This window comes from Aythya fuligula, chromosome 4 (genome assembly GCF_009819795.1).
Source record: "Aythya fuligula isolate bAytFul2 chromosome 4, bAytFul2.pri, whole genome shotgun sequence".
Lineage (NCBI taxonomy): Eukaryota > Metazoa > Chordata > Aves > Anseriformes > Anatidae > Aythya > Aythya fuligula.
Genome location: NC_045562.1, coordinates 18,070,776 through 18,089,937, shown reverse-complemented (window position 1 = coordinate 18,089,937; position 19,162 = coordinate 18,070,776). Strand labels below are relative to the sequence as shown.

The 19,162-nt window shown below is 35.7% G+C and overlaps 1 protein-coding gene across 8 annotated transcripts in view; it reads right to left on the bottom strand.

The window, feature by feature from the left end:
- The window catches only part of PCM1 (pericentriolar material 1), a 41,932-nt gene that overhangs the window by 19,244 nt on the left and 3,526 nt on the right, over nt 1-19,162 (bottom strand). For 6 of the 8 annotated variants that reach the window (XM_032186258.1, XM_032186261.1, XM_032186263.1 and 3 more), the window contains exons 3-19: nt 18,510-18,755; nt 17,213-17,485; nt 16,473-16,643; nt 12,675-12,852; nt 10,171-10,280; nt 9,527-9,743; nt 8,121-8,319; nt 7,659-7,835; nt 6,778-6,935; nt 6,413-6,624; nt 5,056-5,210; nt 4,845-4,974; nt 4,005-4,139; nt 3,073-3,263; nt 2,389-2,586; nt 1,294-1,516; nt 1,033-1,178 (exon numbers count right to left, since the gene is read on the bottom strand). In XM_032186258.1, coding sequence (XP_032042149.1) covers nt 1,033-1,178; nt 1,294-1,516; nt 2,389-2,586; nt 3,073-3,263; nt 4,005-4,139; nt 4,845-4,974; nt 5,056-5,210; nt 6,413-6,624; nt 6,778-6,935; nt 7,659-7,835; nt 8,121-8,319; nt 9,527-9,743; nt 10,171-10,280; nt 12,675-12,852; nt 16,473-16,643; nt 17,213-17,485; nt 18,510-18,755 — 3,119 coding nt within the window. The remainder of the gene's footprint in view (nt 1-1,032; nt 1,179-1,293; nt 1,517-2,388; nt 2,587-3,072; nt 3,264-4,004; nt 4,140-4,844; nt 4,975-5,055; nt 5,211-6,412; nt 6,625-6,777; nt 6,936-7,658; nt 7,836-8,120; nt 8,320-9,526; nt 9,744-10,170; nt 10,281-12,674; nt 12,853-16,472; nt 16,644-17,212; nt 17,486-18,509; nt 18,756-19,162) is intronic. The other 2 variants (XM_032186264.1, XM_032186265.1) reach the window with 1 other exon arrangement.

Sequence of the window (19,162 nt, the reverse complement as noted above, 5' to 3'; positions counted from 1 at the left end):
ACACCATACTAAAAATGCAACCATGCTTACAGAGCTCAACTATAATAATATGATGAGTTCTTGAATTGAAATTCCTTGACCCAACAGTAACTCTAGCATTAGACATAAGAACCACTAAGATTGCCTTTGATGGTCAGTCTAAAAGAAAACTGAATTATACTGAGTAATCTCAGATTCTTATTATTTCACCTGCCCCATATAACCATCACAAGTTAATATGCGTAAACTATGTTTTCAGTATGCACGTGAAGTGCTTCTCCATTTAGCTAGTCAAAAAATAACTTACTTAATCCTGAGTGACAAGCACAATTTAAAATCAACCGCTCTGTACTAGTGGTCATGTCCACAGCAGTTAAACATCCTTGCAAGAATGACAAGAAATTCACTCAACAAAAAAATAAGTAGGAAAATTAAATAGAAACAACGCAAGATGCAAAAATACTTGAAGCAATTGTCATTAAAGTATTACACGAAAGAAACAGTAAATACATGTCACTTATCAAATACAAAGCAAGGATGAAGATCTTGACATTTCCTGCCATGAAGTGACATAACTTGATAGTTATGTTTAAAAACACGATCATTTTTCAAGAGGTAAAAGTAGCATGTCCGAGTCAAGTACAATTTAGTAAAAATTCTGACTGACAACCCCAAGCAAAGCAAGTTTTCCCCACCATCTTTCTATAGCCATTAGAATTCATAATCCTGCTGGGTAGTCTAGCAAAAACTGAAGCCATAAAAGCAACATTCAAGGAAGCAATTTTATATCAAAAAGCCCAATAAAGCTATTGCAATAGGTTTTCAGTAAAGATGTCAATATTTGCATCTCTTCACTGATGATTATTCAAAAAGAACCATCTCAAAGCTACTAGAACACTCAAAAAAGTATATAATTTCAACAGGTTGCATTGATTCAGATGCTCAGTAGTCTCTTATTTAACCATTATCTCTAATCTCGTATTCTCTATTACCGAAGTATTTCAAATTACAAAGTATTACAAATTACTGAAGTATTTCAAAATACAGACAAACCTCTGAACATTATTCTGCTGCCAAGTCAGCTGAGTATAACACTGGTTTAACTGATGCATGATAAGATGTACTTGTGAAGATGCAACATTATTGGGCATCATACTGTAAGGGCCTGTAAGCAAAGTCTGTAGAAGACAGGAGAGTGCCTGTGGAAATAAAATACATGACAGGGACAGAGTTACCAAAGCCAGAAGTTATTGCTGGAAAGAATGCATAAAAAAAAAATAGAGTCAGAATGGTGAATTAACTCTTCATGCCTACCTGCTGGTCCTGCATCAAGGTCTGACAAATGCTGACACTAAATTCAAGTTGTTTCTTCAACTGATTGATCTGTTCTTGCCATTGTTCTTTTTCTTCCACATAAGAAACTTCAGACATCCACCGAAGGTTCTCCTGACGTCGCATACTGACATTTTGCTGCTGCCTGGTTTTAGACAATGGACGGTAATTCCCATCTGCTGAAAAAGGACGGACATTTTTCCACCTAAGGGAGGGATGGGGCAGAAAGGAAGAATGAATACAGAAGCTGACGTTTCAAATCTTTCCCTTTAATGACACTTCTGTTATTTGAATTACATTGCAGTTGTAAAAACAAACAAACAAAGTAACAGCCACCACTGTCAAAAACAAACACAACTGCTGAGGATGTTTCTGGATCTTTTTTTAGTATTGTCCAGTATTGATTTACCATAGATTCACAGATGAAAATAGAAGCTGTGCCTCTGACATCTTACTGTATTATGTTGATTGCTTCTAAACAGGCCTTATACATTAGTATTCATTACAGTTGTTTTGTTATCAAAAAGAGGAAAGCAATTGAACGTGCACACTACTTTTTATGTGGCATTTTCATTACAGCTCACACAGATTATTAATGAAATCAATCAGGTAAGCAAGAGTTAAAAACGTTCATGTTAATTAAAAAATAGCTAAGAAATAGTTTTCAGTGCTGCAAAAGCCAGAAAACAGAAGCAAAAGTTTAAGAACTGTTTTTTAATTCTGAGAATATTTTATTTTGAAAAGACTGAAGAATATCACAGCAAAAATTTTGATACAGATTATCTTCCACTATGGTGCTTAAAATAACAAGGCAATGTAGGGAAATACAATGCAACACAACCGGAGAACTGAATGGCAGACAACAATAGTGTGGAAACAGAAGACAATCTAGGTTAGTCATTGTCTTATCCTCTGTAACTACAGAGGATAAGACAAAAGTGCCACTGCAAACAACTCAGCAGCAAGTAAGAAGAAATTCCACTTGGTTGCACTAGGGTGCCTTTTTGATGCAATGCTTCTTCCACCCCTCCCAAATACGCCCAGACAAGCATCAGACCAACAAACAATGCCACCCACCTATCCTTGTTTTCTTTAAGAAAATACATGTTTTCTGGTACGTGGTTATTGGGATAAACAGAGAAACTGTCATTCGAACTTGACGCATCTTCTTCCTCCTCCTCTGCCTGATCAAGTCCATCAGAGAGATAATCTTCATCTCCATCCTCTTCATCTAGTGCACACTGGGTAGAGCCTCCCCAGGTAGCCATTGTCCTACTAAATATTGGGAAAAAGAGGGCTGTTTGTGAGAGGAGTATTTCCTCAATTTATGACAAAATATTAAAATGATCTCTTGCCAATTACAAGTCTATCAATTAATCAAACTGGAAAAAAATCATTTAAAATCATTTAAACATTATCTCACTAGCACAGATGAAGCTGGTATTCTTCCAATAGTGTTGAGTAAAATAACTGGAAAATTACTACCACTGCAAGTGGTGTAAAGATGAGGAAACTGAGCATTTGGCACACATTTCTCTCTCCTCTCTTCTGGTGAGCAACGGAGATTGAATATGCTGGGAAAACCCACAAACAGGGCAAGCTGCCAACTAACAGTCACTTTAGAAATCAAGAAAATAATTTACTGCTCTATTATATCATGCTCTGACAATGCTCAGACAAAAATCAGGAATGCCTCAAGATCGAAACCTCGCTAAACAGAAGCGCCCACTGACTGTTACAAAGAGTGATTCATGTTCTTACTTTTCTGTCCTGCTTTGCTGTGGAGTATGCTGAGCTTCTGATCCCTCACTTTTAACAGAGGCAGCAACAGTAGATATTGTTTCTGCCAGCTCTCTCTTCCTCTGATGTTCAGCCATTAAAGCTTCAAGTTGCTTTCTTCTCCGTCGCAACTCTTCTCTCAGAATCTCATGTCTTCTCATCTCAGACCATAACTGTTTCCAATAAAAAGGACGGCATTCAAGTGTAAACAAAACAAAATAACTCAGTTTATTTTATTTTATTTTATTTTTAACAACATGAGACAAGTTATCCTATAATGCTCATCTGGAAGACAAATTCTGAAGTCCTCCTTTTGAGGAAGCAACGTGCAGCTTTTTTTAATGATAACAGAACACGCGTTTCTCATTCAGCCTCATCTAAGTTGTTAAAGTGAAATTTATGAGGAATGCTGATGATGTCAGAGAACGTCACTTAAAAAAAGGTATTTTTCAGATAATTGTTTCTGATGTCTAGTCCCACTGGAAACAATATCTTCCTCCACATCTACACGTACTACCATAATTTTCAGATCAAAAGACAGGATAATACCCAGATCTGTAATTAAGATGAATTTGGGGGGAAGAGAGGAAAAAGTATGCAAAACATACAGTAAATTTCAAATACTGCTATAATTTCCTTCACAGATGACTTGCCTGTCATATGCCCTATCAAATGCTCAAAGCATAAATTTAAAATTCATTGAACTTCCCCATTAACATTCAACAACTGCTACCTTTGGGCAAAGATCTTTTGCTAGTTCAGGTCATTATTTACTTCTTTCCACACTTTATTAAACTAGCTACTACTCTACTCTCCAAACAAAGTACTCAAAAATGTGTCCAAGCTACCTAGAACTTTTTTCCTTTTTAAGCATCCCCTCTTTTTTAAGTCTAAAAATATCAAGTATGAAATACCTCATTGCCAACTGGTACAGATTCATCAAAGTCAAGTAAAGGCTTGCCAGCCATGTTGCACTCATTCATGGCTGGAGTTGAGGCTGCTGGTGAAGTTTGCCTATTTGCTGGGCAGTTACCCAGGCCAGCTGACAACTGAAAGAGAAAGCAAAAGACTAACTTTCTAAAAACTTATCCACTGTTAACACCCAAAACACTTCAGGCTTCTTGAAATAGCATAATTAGTATTCAGTGAGAACCTTGATTTGAAAGCCCCTTAAATACTTATTTAAGAGAAAGCAACAAAAATTCTTTTTATGTAATATAGCATTATATAATGCTGTAGATGCACAGTATTGACCATTTACTGCTCACTTAATAGAAAAACATCTTCAAAGAACATGAAAACAGTACAGTACTGTTCAATTCATTTGGAGTACAACTGCAAGTACAAGATTTTGATCACGTTTATGAGACACAAAATTGTTTCACAATACCAGAACCTGAAATGACAAAATCGAAAACGCAGAGACTAGCTAGGTACAGCAGATAGACAAATTTCAGTCTAACAATAAACTAGAAGGTTCTCCACTTTTGAAGACCTGAAATTAGGCTGTGCAACTTTTGAGGACCAACAGCAGCAAAACAAGAGCTTGATACAGCAATCACTGAGCAAGAGCCTACAAAGGAACTAGATAACTAGAGCTCTTTTTTAGTTTTAGAAATCCAACTTCTTATAATATAATATGACTGGTACCAACTGTAAGTTTTTTAATCCAATTATTATATTTGGAAAAAAGACAGTTTGAAAAGTACATTTCACTGCTGAACAGCTTAAGGAAACAAAGAAATTCTACCTACTTGAAGGTCAGGACAAGCTTTCTGTAGCACTTGAATTTTTTCTTGAATTTCTATCAGCTTTCTTCTTTCTTCTTGTAACTGCTTAAGTTCCTGTTGCTGCTGCTGAAGTTTAGCTTCATAGAATTTCTCCCTGTATAATTAAGTTACCCACATTTTATTTGACAAGACATAACTTAAAGCACGATTCTACTATCATCAAGCAAAGATATACCTTGCTTTTTCATTCAGTCCTACGTCTTTTTGCATCTTATTGGTACTAGCTCGGACATTATTTGGTTGTTGCTTTGTCTCTTCCATCTCACCCAAAAACAAGTCACCCATATTAGATGCATTTGCAGCTGGTGCTTGAGGTTCTGGATCGTCATCCTGAAAGGGTGTTAGAAAGGTAGTCAGACTATTTTCAAATTGATACACAAAAAAAGTTCAGTTTGTCAAACTAAATTATTTTATTCTAAACTAAACAGTCTATACAGTTTTACCTTTAGTTCAAATGATAAACAGAGAGGTTACCTTTATGTCATCCTGACTTAAAGATACCTTAAATCATGGTTCTCTATTCCACTTTTTTTTTTTTTTTTTTTGCAAATTTTTGTATTCATAGCTCTCAAGTGAATCTGAAAATACAGAGCTATAGCCACTGCTTCTTTTTTTTTTCCCCAGCATGACACAGCCATACAAGCCTACAGTACTATTACTGATTGCAAAGATGCAAACCTCATAAATATGAGGGAAAGATTGAAGACTTGCTATTTTTTAAACGCTGGTGTATTATCTCTAATTCTGATTTATACCACTATGTAGCTAACATCTCTGTAGGGATCATAAAAAAACAAGCCTAATGCAGATGCTGAGAATTTTCTGACAGCAGTATAATCTTGAAATAGCTATATACTATCTACACTGTTGCTATTATAAAACATTCTCACTCAGATTGATTTTAGAGTTCTCACATAAAACTTTCCCTGTCTCTCATACAAATCTGTGCAGACATAAGATTAGATGGTGCTTAGATGTAAGGTTTCCATAGAGACATTAGATTTGCGAAAAGCTCTTTTTAATATAAATCATGAAAATTAGTGAGACATTTAAATTAAAACAGTTAATTCACAGCTGGCCCTTGAGAGTCTTAAAAAAAAATATCCCCCCAATCCCACTCAAACATGTTACAACATGTTGAAGATTTTAATCAAAAAAATTCATTTTTCCCAAATGAAACAACACTGCAAAACCTAGGATTCCAGAACTAAAATTGATGAATATTCATTAAAAGCTTAAAAATGTAGATCAACACACACACGATGCCTTTTTGTTTTGTTTTTAATAATCCAGTGCTAAAGTTAACTATTAAGGCCATTCTTGTCTTAGTTTAGTGCCCCTCAGGAAAATTACAGATTTGAAATTGAGAAGCATCAACCTCAGACAAATCAGTGTCTCCTTTCCCCAGCCTAATAACGCATATTATAAATAGTAAGCTAAGCAAGAGTTTCTCCCTTATTCAAACTCATATGTTACGTGAAATAATGAATGAAAGTTATATTTTCGTACATGGATTTATATTTAAAAAGTACCTGCACCATAGCAGCAAGGTTTTGTAACTGCCTGAGTTTCTGCTTTGCAGCTATGAGCCTATTAATCTTCTGCTCAAACTCAGCATCTGCAGCATCACCCAGGCTGCTTCTGTGACTAGGTATGGAATCTTCACTAGCTCTATCTTCTTCCACTTCATCATCTTCACCTTGTGGTAGGTCAGTCTCTTTGTCATCCTCCCTATTATGGCAGTCTGGAGGTGTGCAGATGGGAGGAAACAAAACAGTACTAAGGACATATTACTGAACTGCTGACTTAACATTTTGCTCAAACGTAGTTCTCCCACAAAACATCACATGGATATCAAAACTAAACTGAAATTATTAAAAAAAAAAATAGAACATACCTAGAGCAGAAGACATTTTTAGAGTCCTTATATTAGCAGCAGATCGGTTATTTATTTCACAGTCTGTATTAAGATGTCTTCCATCTCTGTTATTAGTTCCACACTGCACGTTTGAGTTGCTATTTATTTCACTCCAGCTAGTGATTCCTTGAGGATTTCTAGGGTAAAATGCATTACTTATGTTAGCTTTTTAAGAACTGGCATTGATGGAATTTTACTTCAGCCATTTTATTAACTGGCTTTTATAAAAATGTGCCTATTTTCCCAATCCTTTGTAATAAAAAAACAAGTCAATCCCTCCTAAAATTTCCTTCTAAAATTAGTCCTGCTGTTCAGAATTTCTCCAACAGTCTGTTTTCAAAACAATCAGAAGCAACTACAAATCACCCTGCTGCATTTACAACATCAGCTTACAAGAGGATTTCAACGTGTACATCTTCACCAAAAGCTTTACATGATTCATAGCCAAATTAGTATTTATTTCTGCACAGTGAAGATCCTCAGTGCACACTCAAATGCATCTATACCCTGCAGGTTGTTTCTATTCTGTTTTTCTAGATCCAGGCCTGTTAATCTTCTAATGGAATTTCATACACATTTGAGCCCTTAAATCTAGAGTGATTACAGATTTTTTAATTCCTTATAATGATTTTCTAAATGTACAAATTAACCTACATTTGCTGTAGTACAAGATTATTACTAATCTATACAAGAAAGCTACTTCAAATTAAAATTTTTGAAAAGTGAATGTAAATATTAATGTAAATAAGTTAACGTAACCACAGAATTAATTGCTTCTGGTTGATTAAAATCTTGTATTGCTTCAGGATAACTGTAACAAGTTGCCTACAAAGATTTAGAACAACAAAAATTATGATAACCTAATATTTGTAACAGGCTGTGGATCCCCATGTTCAGAATCACTTTCTGACTCTTCTGTTTCTTCCTCTTCCTTAGTGTTTTCATTCACAGCATCTGTCATCATATCAGATGTTTGTTCGTAGTAGTGAACTAACTCACGCAATTCATTCAGCCTCTTACGAACCTCATTTAGCTTCCTGAGGAGAAAAAAAAAAGTTTTGTTTTATTAACTAAACCAATGAAAAATACATAGACATATTTATAGTTCTTGAAATTTACTGTAATTTTCCTAGCTGTAAGCAATTTCTGCTTAAAGTTGAGCACTCATTTTACTATCCATGACCACCTAAGTAGTCCATGATACTAAATCGGGTACATTAAAATATGAAGTTTCTTAACACAGAACTTACTATAAACAACCTAGAACTTAACACTCAAAATCACTGAAGCAGATTATGGAAAAAATATTAAAGAACTTTTACTGAAGCTTTTCTGTTGGATTTAAGTTGTCATCCTCTTCACTCTCGTTCTGAGAAGCCAGGGTATCAGGAGGATAGGGAGCAGATGCCAGACTATTTGATTCACCATTGACAACAGTTACCACTCCTATAGGAGCAGAAGCAGCTGAAGTTGTACTTCTTTGGTCAATACTCCTCTGAGGAGAACCTGAAGCAGGAAAAACTACAGAAAAGACATATATATCATAAGAACAACCTGCAAAAAGGAACTCGCCCATCTGAATTACTTTCAAATGTAACTACAGAAAATATCAACATACAAAGCAGCAGTTAACACCTCTCTTAAAAGAACAAGAACTTCTGTCTTAAGTTTCATGAAAGGCAACACCATCAGAAAGTAACAGGCAGCTTCTGTAAACAATACTTAAGTCAGCTCTCTTTAGCTATGTATCAAACTTCAAAGCAGAAGCTTTCGCGCTGTCAGTCTGCCCTAGGACTACTTTTAAGGGCTAATTTGTGGATGAATTGCTTTTGTGTTTCAACATAATAAAAAACTTCTAGCTTTTTTTTTTTTTTTTTAAACTCTTAAGCTCTTGTATCCATATGCTTTAGAAATGGCCTTGAGATCTGATGTTTGCTTTGTCCAGCTACTTAAAATCATATCCAAATACATTCATTTAAATGCATGTAGGAAGAAAGGGTTACAGTAATGTAACTATCAAACCCGTCTGCCCTTCTATAGGAGCATGCTCATTTCTTAATGTTCATCAGACTACACAGTATCATCCCTCAGTAATTTCTAGCTATAGAACAAAGCTTCACCAGGGTAAATGTGAAGATAGAAGTAGAAAGTTGTAACAAGTAGTAGGCCCACATGAAGGCTTTAAGGATAGGAAAGTCATCTAAGAAACAAAACAGAAAAATCTAATCCATTCAGACAGCTGAGCTTCTCTGGTGTGACCCGTAATCCAAGTTCCTATTGATTAGTGGATGAGAAGTTCCTTGAACAGCAGAAAAAGTCAAACCTGATCTTGCCATAGAGCTCTTAACTCTGTACTCAGAAGTAGAGAGTACATAAATTCTGTACTGTGATACAGTACAGAAAGTTCATGTGGGATGCTCCAGGAGTCAGAAGTATCACTGACAAGCCTTGAAGAAAGAAATCCAGTCATCACAACCTCACTAGTCAACTGTAATAATGCTACAATAAGTGCTACTAGCAAAAACACTCATTTGTGCTTGTCAAGCTCTCCATCAAGCCTGAAACTTTTACTGCATTAAAAACCAGTTACATAACACTGCTCCATCACAGCTTGATCACCTACTATATTGACAATTCATTATCCAGTCACAAATTGAAAGACCACCTTACAAACGTATTTAATCAACTGTAGTTTTGAAGAGAGAGAATTCTGCTTATGTTTACTTACAAGAGGAGTTATTTAGATGTTGGTCACGAAGTGTGTGAAGTTCTCCTAACAGTTTATCCATTTTTTGCTTTTTACCCTGCAACATCCGCATCTTGTTAAAAAGCTGTGCCTTCTCATCTGACAGGTGTTCTGACACTGAGGAGTTTCGGCTTTGTGAAATCTCTCTGGTAAGTGAAAGACTTTCTGCTTGCCTTCTATTGTCTGGCACAGACTGTGTCTAAAAAGAGTAACTTTGTTTTATTCAAAAGTACCACACGAAAAAGCAAAATATATTGTTAGAAACTAAAAGCCCTCTTATAGGCTTGCTAGGCTCAACAACAGAACAAAGAACATTATAATAAAGTGAAAATGATACTGAAAACAGTCTCATGATATCCCAATTATGTATTAAGTTTATTTATCGTTATACAGCAGTATTGAAATTATTTCTTTGGACTTTCATGGAGAACCGTGAGACAGAAAGGATAGATCAGTCTTAGATAACCCTTAGGAACACAACGATGCTGAGTTTTCAGATTTGGAAGAGCCCTAATTATTCCACCAGTAGATGAATACAAATATGTAAGACAAACATTTTAATTAATGTTCAAAATAGTAAGAAAAACAGACAACGGTAGAACTTAAAGCGCGATGCAAGAACTGACCTGAGAATCGTGCAGCTGGTTATGAAAGCGTTGAATTAAGTCATTTAATTCTTCATTCAGTTCTGATGTGAGACTTACTCCTGAAACACTACCTGTAGTCTCTGTTACAACTGAGCATGCAGATAAAGGAGGAAAAACGTTAGTGCTTGTTTACAGCAAAGAAATAAAAGGCCATTTGATGAAAATGCCTGGTTTAACAAGCATTACAATATTCTGCCTTTTAAAACAGCAGCATTTACTTTTAATGCTGTGGCCTTCCCAACAACTTTAACTTTGAAAGATTATTTCCCTTGCAAGTCAACTTACAGCTCCTTCATGAAAAGGATATAGAAAAAAGACTATAAATTAGAACTCTGTTTTGCAAAAAAAGGTCAGCAAAACAAATATAACCAAATTGCTGCAGGTTGATGGAAACATTTTGTTTGTAAAAAACAATTACTAATATTAAATTACTTCTTTTACCCAGTAGAGATAAATTAAAGCATATTGCATTTAATTTACTTCCTTAAAATATTAAACAGCACACCAAGCTTTCATCTTGATTTAAATTGTAACTTTTACAGCTGCAAAGTCTCAAGGTTTCATCCTTGAAAAACCTTTACCGAAAAAAAAAAGCACAAATGTTTTCCTCCTTGAAAGCTCAGGCTATAACAGTACTAAGATATGGAACTGACAGTTCAGAGGCTCAAACAACTCCTTTCTTTCCAGATATAAATCAATACTTCATTAGACAACCAAGCATAAATATTTATTTTTCCCCATAGATCATGACTTTATTATCTGCTCTGGTCACAATAAAGTTCTGCTATTCTCAAATACAAAAACATTTAGCAAGTTATTTTGCCCTACACTGAATTTGAACCTATTTTCTGCCCTACAATTCTGGTATATTTTACGGCTTTAAGTAAGTCAACACAAATAGCAGTAAGAAACTTAGTAAGGGTGACATCACTGGAAATACTACATAAATAAAAATAACAACAACAAAGTCCTAATTTATCATAAGCAATCCTATTTTCTACCCACTTTGTGAATAGAGCTTTGTTTATTCTGAGGAAAGTGGAGAGAGAAGATTCCACCACAGATCTACTGCAGTACAGCACATAGGAGAAAAACAGTTACTGGGAGCCATTTTAGAAAGAAGCAAGAAAATCCCTTTAAAGCAGCTTGCTACTTTTGTTCCTGTAGTAGCTTTCTACAAGCTCTCTACCAGCTTCTCTGCTTCTCTTCCTACAATAAAATCTCATTTTCCTAGCTAGTTCTACCTGCTGTCCCATAGCGTATCTAATCAAGAACAGGAAAAGAGAACAGAAAGAGGAGCTCATCAGAACACGGAAACTTGGACTTGTCATAAAATACAGATATCAATGCTTGTATTCCCTACAAATTAAGTTATACTGAATACAAAAGCCAACTGTAATAAGAACTGCTGTTCCACGTAGCCCTCTAATGAAGCCTAATGACAGCTTTTATGGGGAAGAGGTAACAAGAAGAACAAAGAACAAGACGTATTTATATATCTTGTATAATAAATAACATGTAATCTAATAAATAAATAATATAATAAATAACATATAATCTTATAAAAAACAAGAAGAACAGTAACGTGGTCTGAACATGAAGTTACTCAGAACAAAAACATCATTCCCTAGGATTGCACACAACTGTGATCTACCTCATTTGCAAGGAAAACAAAAAACACGATTTGTGGAGATGTAGAGGAAGGGTATCATATGCAAAAAAAAAAATTATTTTCTTATTATAAGCTAAAAGGACTAACCCGCAACAAAGAACAACATAAGATAACTCACACATCAATGGCGCTTACAACAACTATGACCTTTCAGAATTGAGCATTTGAGAAAACATAACTCTGCTGGCAACCTTTAAGAACATAACAGAGAAGTCTCTGTTCTAAAGATAGCTTTTAAAAAGTTGGGCGTGTATGAAAACTGATTAGAAGAATGTTTTTCAACTGAAGGTTGTAACATAATGGCGGCACACTATTGTGAGAGCCACCTCAAAATACACAGGGCAATGAATTTTAGAGTTCTAGTTCCGTATTTGCTTATGTACTGCTTTAGCAATGTCCTCCTTTTATTGAATAAACCCTTTGTCTATCAACGGCTATTAAACTGTCAAGCAACCACCCGTTAAAAAAAAAGCAAAACAAAAACAGAAACAAGAAAAATAAAATAAAATAAAATCCTCAGACTGCCTATGGCCAAGATATATGGAGTGACAGAAAAGGCAGACTCCTAATCTGAGCTGGTAGACCAGTTCTTAGGGAAAAACAACACACATTTAGAATTTTACAAGTAAGCCACAGAAATCAACTGCATGTTTTTTAATTGACATATTATTTTACAGTATTAGTCATTTTTTTCATAAATAGAGACTTTGCAGTAAGATTTTAAAGATTATAAATGTATTCCACAATTGCAGCTTTAATGATTTAATCAGCACACTACCATAGCTATGACAGATACTGTCATTCCACATACCAGAATCATCCATGACAGCAATCGCTTGCTCTGCTTTATGCTGCAAAGCAAGAAGAGCTGCTTGTCTTCCTTGAAGAGCCTTCAATTGTTCCTGCTGTTGTAGCATCCTTTTCAATAAATCATGCTGCTTCTTCAAGTTTTCCAGCTCCTCCTTAGCTTCCTGTTGAGGATCTCTGGCCTGAAAGATACAGAAGAGCACTGCCATAACCATAACAATTTACTTGGAAAGTACCACTGCTTTCAAAAGCAGGACTTAAATAGAATCAAACAGCCTGGTGCAAGTGAAATGGGCTACCTGAAAGGTGAAACATTTTCAGTCTAAGAATTTTAGACTGAACAGGAAGAAAACTGTACCACCAAGATATGCCTACCACTCCTGGGGTAAAGTTTTCTTTAGAAATCCCGTCAGCCACCTAGCACGTCCCAAAGACTAAGCCAAGCATCCCTCCATCCTTTGAATCATAAATTCACAACAGAGTACATACATTTATAAGACTGCTAAAGCTAAGCAACATAAGGTGTGGTATCATGGAGTTACATATAATACAAGATCTAGATTGATTTACTAACATAAAATCCCTACATTTTAAGCAGAAAATTTTGCGTAGTTATTCTTCTCTAACCTACTTCCCTGCCTACAGCAGTGGGGTTGGAGTTAGATAACCTTTAAGGTCCCTTCCAAGCCAAGCCATTCTGTGATTCTGTAGTGTGTATTTAGTTTTGCACGCTACATTTTTGCAACAGCTACTCAACTACCCCACCCAGACTTTGGCAAACCAATTTCAAGACAAGACATGCACAAACCCCTCTCTATTTTCAACCATATAGAAATAAACTGAAGGAATGAAAGCTTGTTGTACAGTTAAAATACATTAGGAAAAAAATTACTTTCCTCTTACTATCCTAATTAATAATTGGAAATTTGCCTCTTTTTTTTTTCAGGAATTATCTGCAAATTACGTATTTCAGGGAGACATCCCACAGGTAAAGATCCCGCTCCTGTTTAAGTTTGATTATTACACTATGCAGATAAAAACATGGAAAATTTTGCCTTTTTCCTTAGCAATATTCTCTTCAAATACTTATGAATTCCTGTCTTAAAAGCATCATCTATCCACATAGTGCTGAGTTCCTAAAATACAAAATTCTCTAAATGCAAAACAAACTCAGCACTGAAAGTCAGAATAGGTATTTTATTAACATGTTCTGGGTACCACGGAACACAGCTTCCCAGCAGATAAGGGAGGAGAACACATCTCGAATTCTCAGCTTCTCAGAAAAGCATCACTAAAACATGCGCTGCAACTGACACTAAACTTTCCTGCTAAGTTTTTGAGTGTATAAAGCAGAGTAGAGGCACAATGAAATCAACAAGGGAAGGAATGGAGGGAGGAAAGGGAAAAACTCTGGGTCTCTTGAGTCTCACACACCTAATTAGTAACCTAAGCTTTAATCCATGAAGTACCAGATTTGCCAGTGTTCATTAAAAAACAAACTTCTCAGGTTTAGGTCTACGATTAAAATGATAAGCTTGACAAAACATTTAAATGTTTGATTTATAAAAAATGCCTATTTTATTTTTTTAAATCAGAAATGAAGACAAAGCTGTAGAAAACCTACAAACATATCAAATTCTAGACTCCAAGACATTCTGACCTTCAACTTCCAAGCAGAGATTTTTATGAAAATCTATTACAAAAAACATGGAACAAGTGACATCTAACCCCCCGATTCATTTTTTCCCCAAAAATTTCTGAAATTACTGTGACAAGCGTCTGAAAGCCCAATTTACAACATGCTTTCCTTGAAAGAGAACAGAGAATTTGGAAGGGTCATCTATCACTCCGTCAAAACACCTTCTGTACAGCTGATGTAGTTAGATGTTACAAGTATTATTTTCTCTACCAGTATTGACACTTGAAAAGAGAATGCTGTTAAACAAAGAAAACAACTCTAGGTAAAGAAAATGAGTTCAGTGAAAGGACAGGTAGATACAGATAAGCTGGGCAAATGGAAACATTCAACAATAGGTAACAAATACATCCGAAGCACGTTAACAGGGACAAAAATAAGATCAGCATGCATAAACCATGTTTCTGAGGCTAAAATAATATTTTGAGGTGTACCTTAGATGACAATCCATGTCCTTGGCTATTAATTGTACAAGGCCAGATATCCCTGTCATTCAGGGCAGCTGTGTCACTTTTCTCTTTAGGTCTTGCTCTAACACCAATGTCTGTAACCTGTTCTTGTAAAGCTGAATTCCCCAGTTTGTCCTCAATGCAGGGATAAAAGCTCAAAGACACCTCCTTTGCTAAACAATTAGTATGTTAGATTTTGTACTCCAGCTTAGCATGCATTTTTAAGCTGCAAATCAACCCACTTGTATCTTGGCATATACTGAAAACTACTACCAAATAAAATCTACTAAAAAGCAAAGATATTTTTAGTCATTCTTACAATGTGTAACAATGAAACTCCACATAGCAATCAACTTGACAAGAGCAGCAGCATTCATTCTGCATATATTTAAACTGCATATAAAGAGAAATCAGCTGCAAAAGGAAGAGCCAAATGGCAAACTAGAACTCCTTTTGCAAAGATGCAGAAAAATGCATGTTTATATTAATACCTCTTGAAATCTGGTCTTTTTCCATTTTCAGATTAAATTTTATAAAAGTTAAATATATGTATTCCATGTCTGTAGTTGTATTTCTTTACAGCAGCAAAAAATGTTTCAAAACGTAATTACAAAGATCCCTTAGCATCTTAACGGTTGCTTTACTTCTAAGCACTTCAGTTCTTACCATTTGTAGAGCACTGAGTACTAACTGGGTACAAGAGCACCAGCTATTATTTTTCCTCAGTGCATTGGAAGTATTGCAAGACAGAACATAGGACAGCAGTTTAACTTGCCTACTACAAGAACTGCTTGTGATACAGAGGTTTTATAGATAGGAAAGAAGATGGTCTGTGCATTTCAGGATTTCATTTTCTAACAGATGCCCATCTCTCTCAAAAAACAAAACAAAACAAACTTCTGTGTTCAGCCAGTATTTCTACGATGACTAGGAAGTTGTTTGACCAATGGCCCACTAATCACTCATTTATAACCCTCTCATCCCTAGCCAACACCTGTAAGTTTTCCCACCAACAGAAAAACTTACAGATGGAAAGTCGCATGGAAAACTATTCCTTCCTACATCAGTTCCGTGCATACCTTCACTGAAATACACATTTAACCCTTCAATCTCCTTTGAACAAAGATTAAAGAAAAACTATCAAGAGATATTGTTGTGACAGAAGTATTGATTTTTAAATTCATATTGAAGAAAGTCCCACACGTGCATGTATACCTCCTAAATAGAAGGTTAGGGGATTTCGTATTTTTGAATTGCAGATCGTGTCACTGTCACAACAATTAGGAGGAAAAAATAAAACCCACATGAGCCTTCACTTCTAGCACTTTAATTACTAAATTACTAAAAAGCAGCTTACCATGGTATCTGAAGCCTCAGACTGCACATCAATGTTTAGCGATGTGCTCTCACCTACAGAACCAGACCTCACAGCTGAATCTATAGTCCGAAAATCCTCCTCCTCATTTTCTCTAGCCTGAAATATTTCAGTGGCATAAATCAAGAGCTATGCAAATGGGGTGGTAAAAATGAATTATGGAAGGTACTACATCTCAAAAACCAACACCCCCAGTAGCACCATCAAAACAGCAACAGTCAACTCCTTATAAAAATCAAATCTTACAGTGCAAAAACAAATACATTATGTTCTCAAACTTACAAGCATCTTTTGCAAAAATTTCAGATAGGATTTCTCCTGCTCTTTAAGGTGATCTATAAGGTGTGATAAACGCTCAACATTGGCCGATCTTTCATTTTTCTCTACAAGATCATCCCGCATGGAGCTGGCCTTAGCAATATAGTCGCGAATTTGAACTAGTCTGCTCACAATCTGCAAAGACACTGAAATTACTGAATGCATTCAGCTACAGCTGTAAAGTCTGTAATGCACAAAACATGGTGACAGCAACAGTAAAGTGGCAGCAATAGGGTGGCATACTGTACTTTCAATCATTTAACCACTTACAGAAATGTGCTTATAAGTCAAAAGCCTTTATAACGAGAATATACACGTATGCATGCATAAAGTGCTGAAGCACAGGGCTTCTTGTTGACATAGCCTTAACAGAGTTGAGCTAATACTACTAACATATGAAAATACTGAACTATGAGACTATTTCCTTAAACTGTATAACAGAACTAACTTCTATGATGAAAATTAGTACTTTTTAAAAATGGTAAAAAATGGACAGTAAGGTCTAATGGACAATACATTAAGCTTGGTTTCATCTTTTCCTCAGGTTGCCTTGTAGAACAGTATTTACTAATAAGTACATCCAATACAAGTTTAACTGCAACAGTTATACTGGAAATTAAGAAAGATGCACCTGAAAAGTAATAGGGTCAGTAACACCCTTTGAAGAGTGCTTATTCTGTAGACCTTACAGGCTAAGCAAGTACCTGGCTGCTATCCATAGCTGGTTCTCCTCTTCCATCTTCTTGATGAGAGAGTTGACAATTCTGCAAGAAATCCTTACTTAGAGCAGCTTCAAACAACTCTTTACATTGCAATGGTATCCCGCTTTCTTTTTTTTGGGAATCTGATGCAGGACCTTTGCTTTTGTTAGTGTTTATCTGCAGTGACAAGAAGTTGAATGGTTTTTTGTTTTCATTAAGTTGACGTTTGTTGTTAGCAGCCGTTGCCCTGCCTTGAGAATCACTTCCAATGCTTCTCTATAAACAAACAAAACAGAGAACAATTGCTTTATTTTTTCTCCAATATATTCTTAGCTCTGATTAGTTTCACTAATCAAGACCATGCCAGTGGTCTCTGTCATAGTTTCCAGAAAGCAGCCCACCCTCCCAGAACAGCTGAGAAGTGGAAGGGATCTGCAGTCCCACACAAAGCTCAGCTCCTCAACCTTGCTGTGGCCTCTGCCTTTGCTATAGTGAATGGCATCCTACTTCTCCAGGTATTTAAGAGAATCATAAAACCAAACAAGAACAGCATAGACTTGCATAATATAATCTCATACTTTAGTTTTTCTTTAAAAACTTCTGAACACCAACTTGTTCCAATAACATACATTTCTGGAAGCAGCTCTGCCTGGTTTTTATAGTCTAAGTCAAAACAATGAATCACGTTTGAAAGATAATCTTCACAACCCAAACAAGTTAACAGCAAGCTTTAGTAAAGATTAACAAACCTCTATTCTGAAACTGTTAGCACAAATTTATCACTCTGTTGACAGTGAGATAATCCCTTACTTCCCATTGCTTTGGACAAGGGAAGGCTAAATATGCCAATATTCCCAAAGAAACAGTTATGGCTCAAGAATTCATGATGTGCCTTTCGCTGTACTACAGAGCAGCAATTCTTAATGCTGCTCTTCTGCTTAATGCACAAGGATAGCAGTGGTCAGAATCACAAACTATGTCACTTTAAGAACATACTTTCAAATAAGATAACAGACATTTCCAAGTGGCAGACAAGTATGATGAGTAATAAATACTCATTTAAGGACACAGACATTTGTTAATAATTGAGACAAACAAAGTAAAGACTGATGGCATACCCTCAGGCATAGAAAAGCCATGGTCTTCAACTTTCCAGTTTCCTCAAGTTCAGAACTGGAGCTGTGATTTGGCTCCCACAGAACATGAGATTTATTTATTTTTAAATCTAAGTTGCTTATGAAAGCTTTCTTTATTCATTTTTGTAGTCACATTTACAGTGGAAGCTAGTATTCACACAAACCTGATCCAGATCACTGAAGTTTATTCTTTGCTTAAGTCTTTCTAGTTCAGCCTGCTCTGGAACAGACATCTGGGTCATGTATCGTGCATGAGGAAAACTATGAGGAGTCCTGGTCTTCCGTCGTCCCATTCCAGGTGAAGATTCTGGAGATATATCATTAGTAAGCCTCGTTTCTGTGTCTCCACCAAGCTTCTTCTTGTTTTTTTCTGATGATCTGTTTGCTTTTTTCTGTTGACTTCCCCAGTCCTTATGGCAAAGGAAATGAAAGGAAGTAGTAGTCATATTTACTTTCTGTCTGTATGGATAGCAAATGTTTAATTCAGTGAAAGGGATTTAGCTTCTCTTTTAAAAGTAAGAGTGATACCAAAACATGCGCTGCTACTAAGATTCCTAGAGCAAATGTCACATTACAAAATATCATTTTTTCCATTGCTTAAATTTAGAATAGCTTGTCTAGAAATTTTTAACCTGTACCATCTTGCTATGCATTTAATTAGCTTACAATAAAGCTAAAATTGTATCTCTTCTTTGGCAAAGACTCTTAAGCAGTTTAGAACTTTTGAAATTGAGAAGTACTGAAAAGACTTAGTTTTTTCCATTGTTGCCTGCGTAACAGAATCTACTTACTAATTTTAACATACAGCATAAAACGA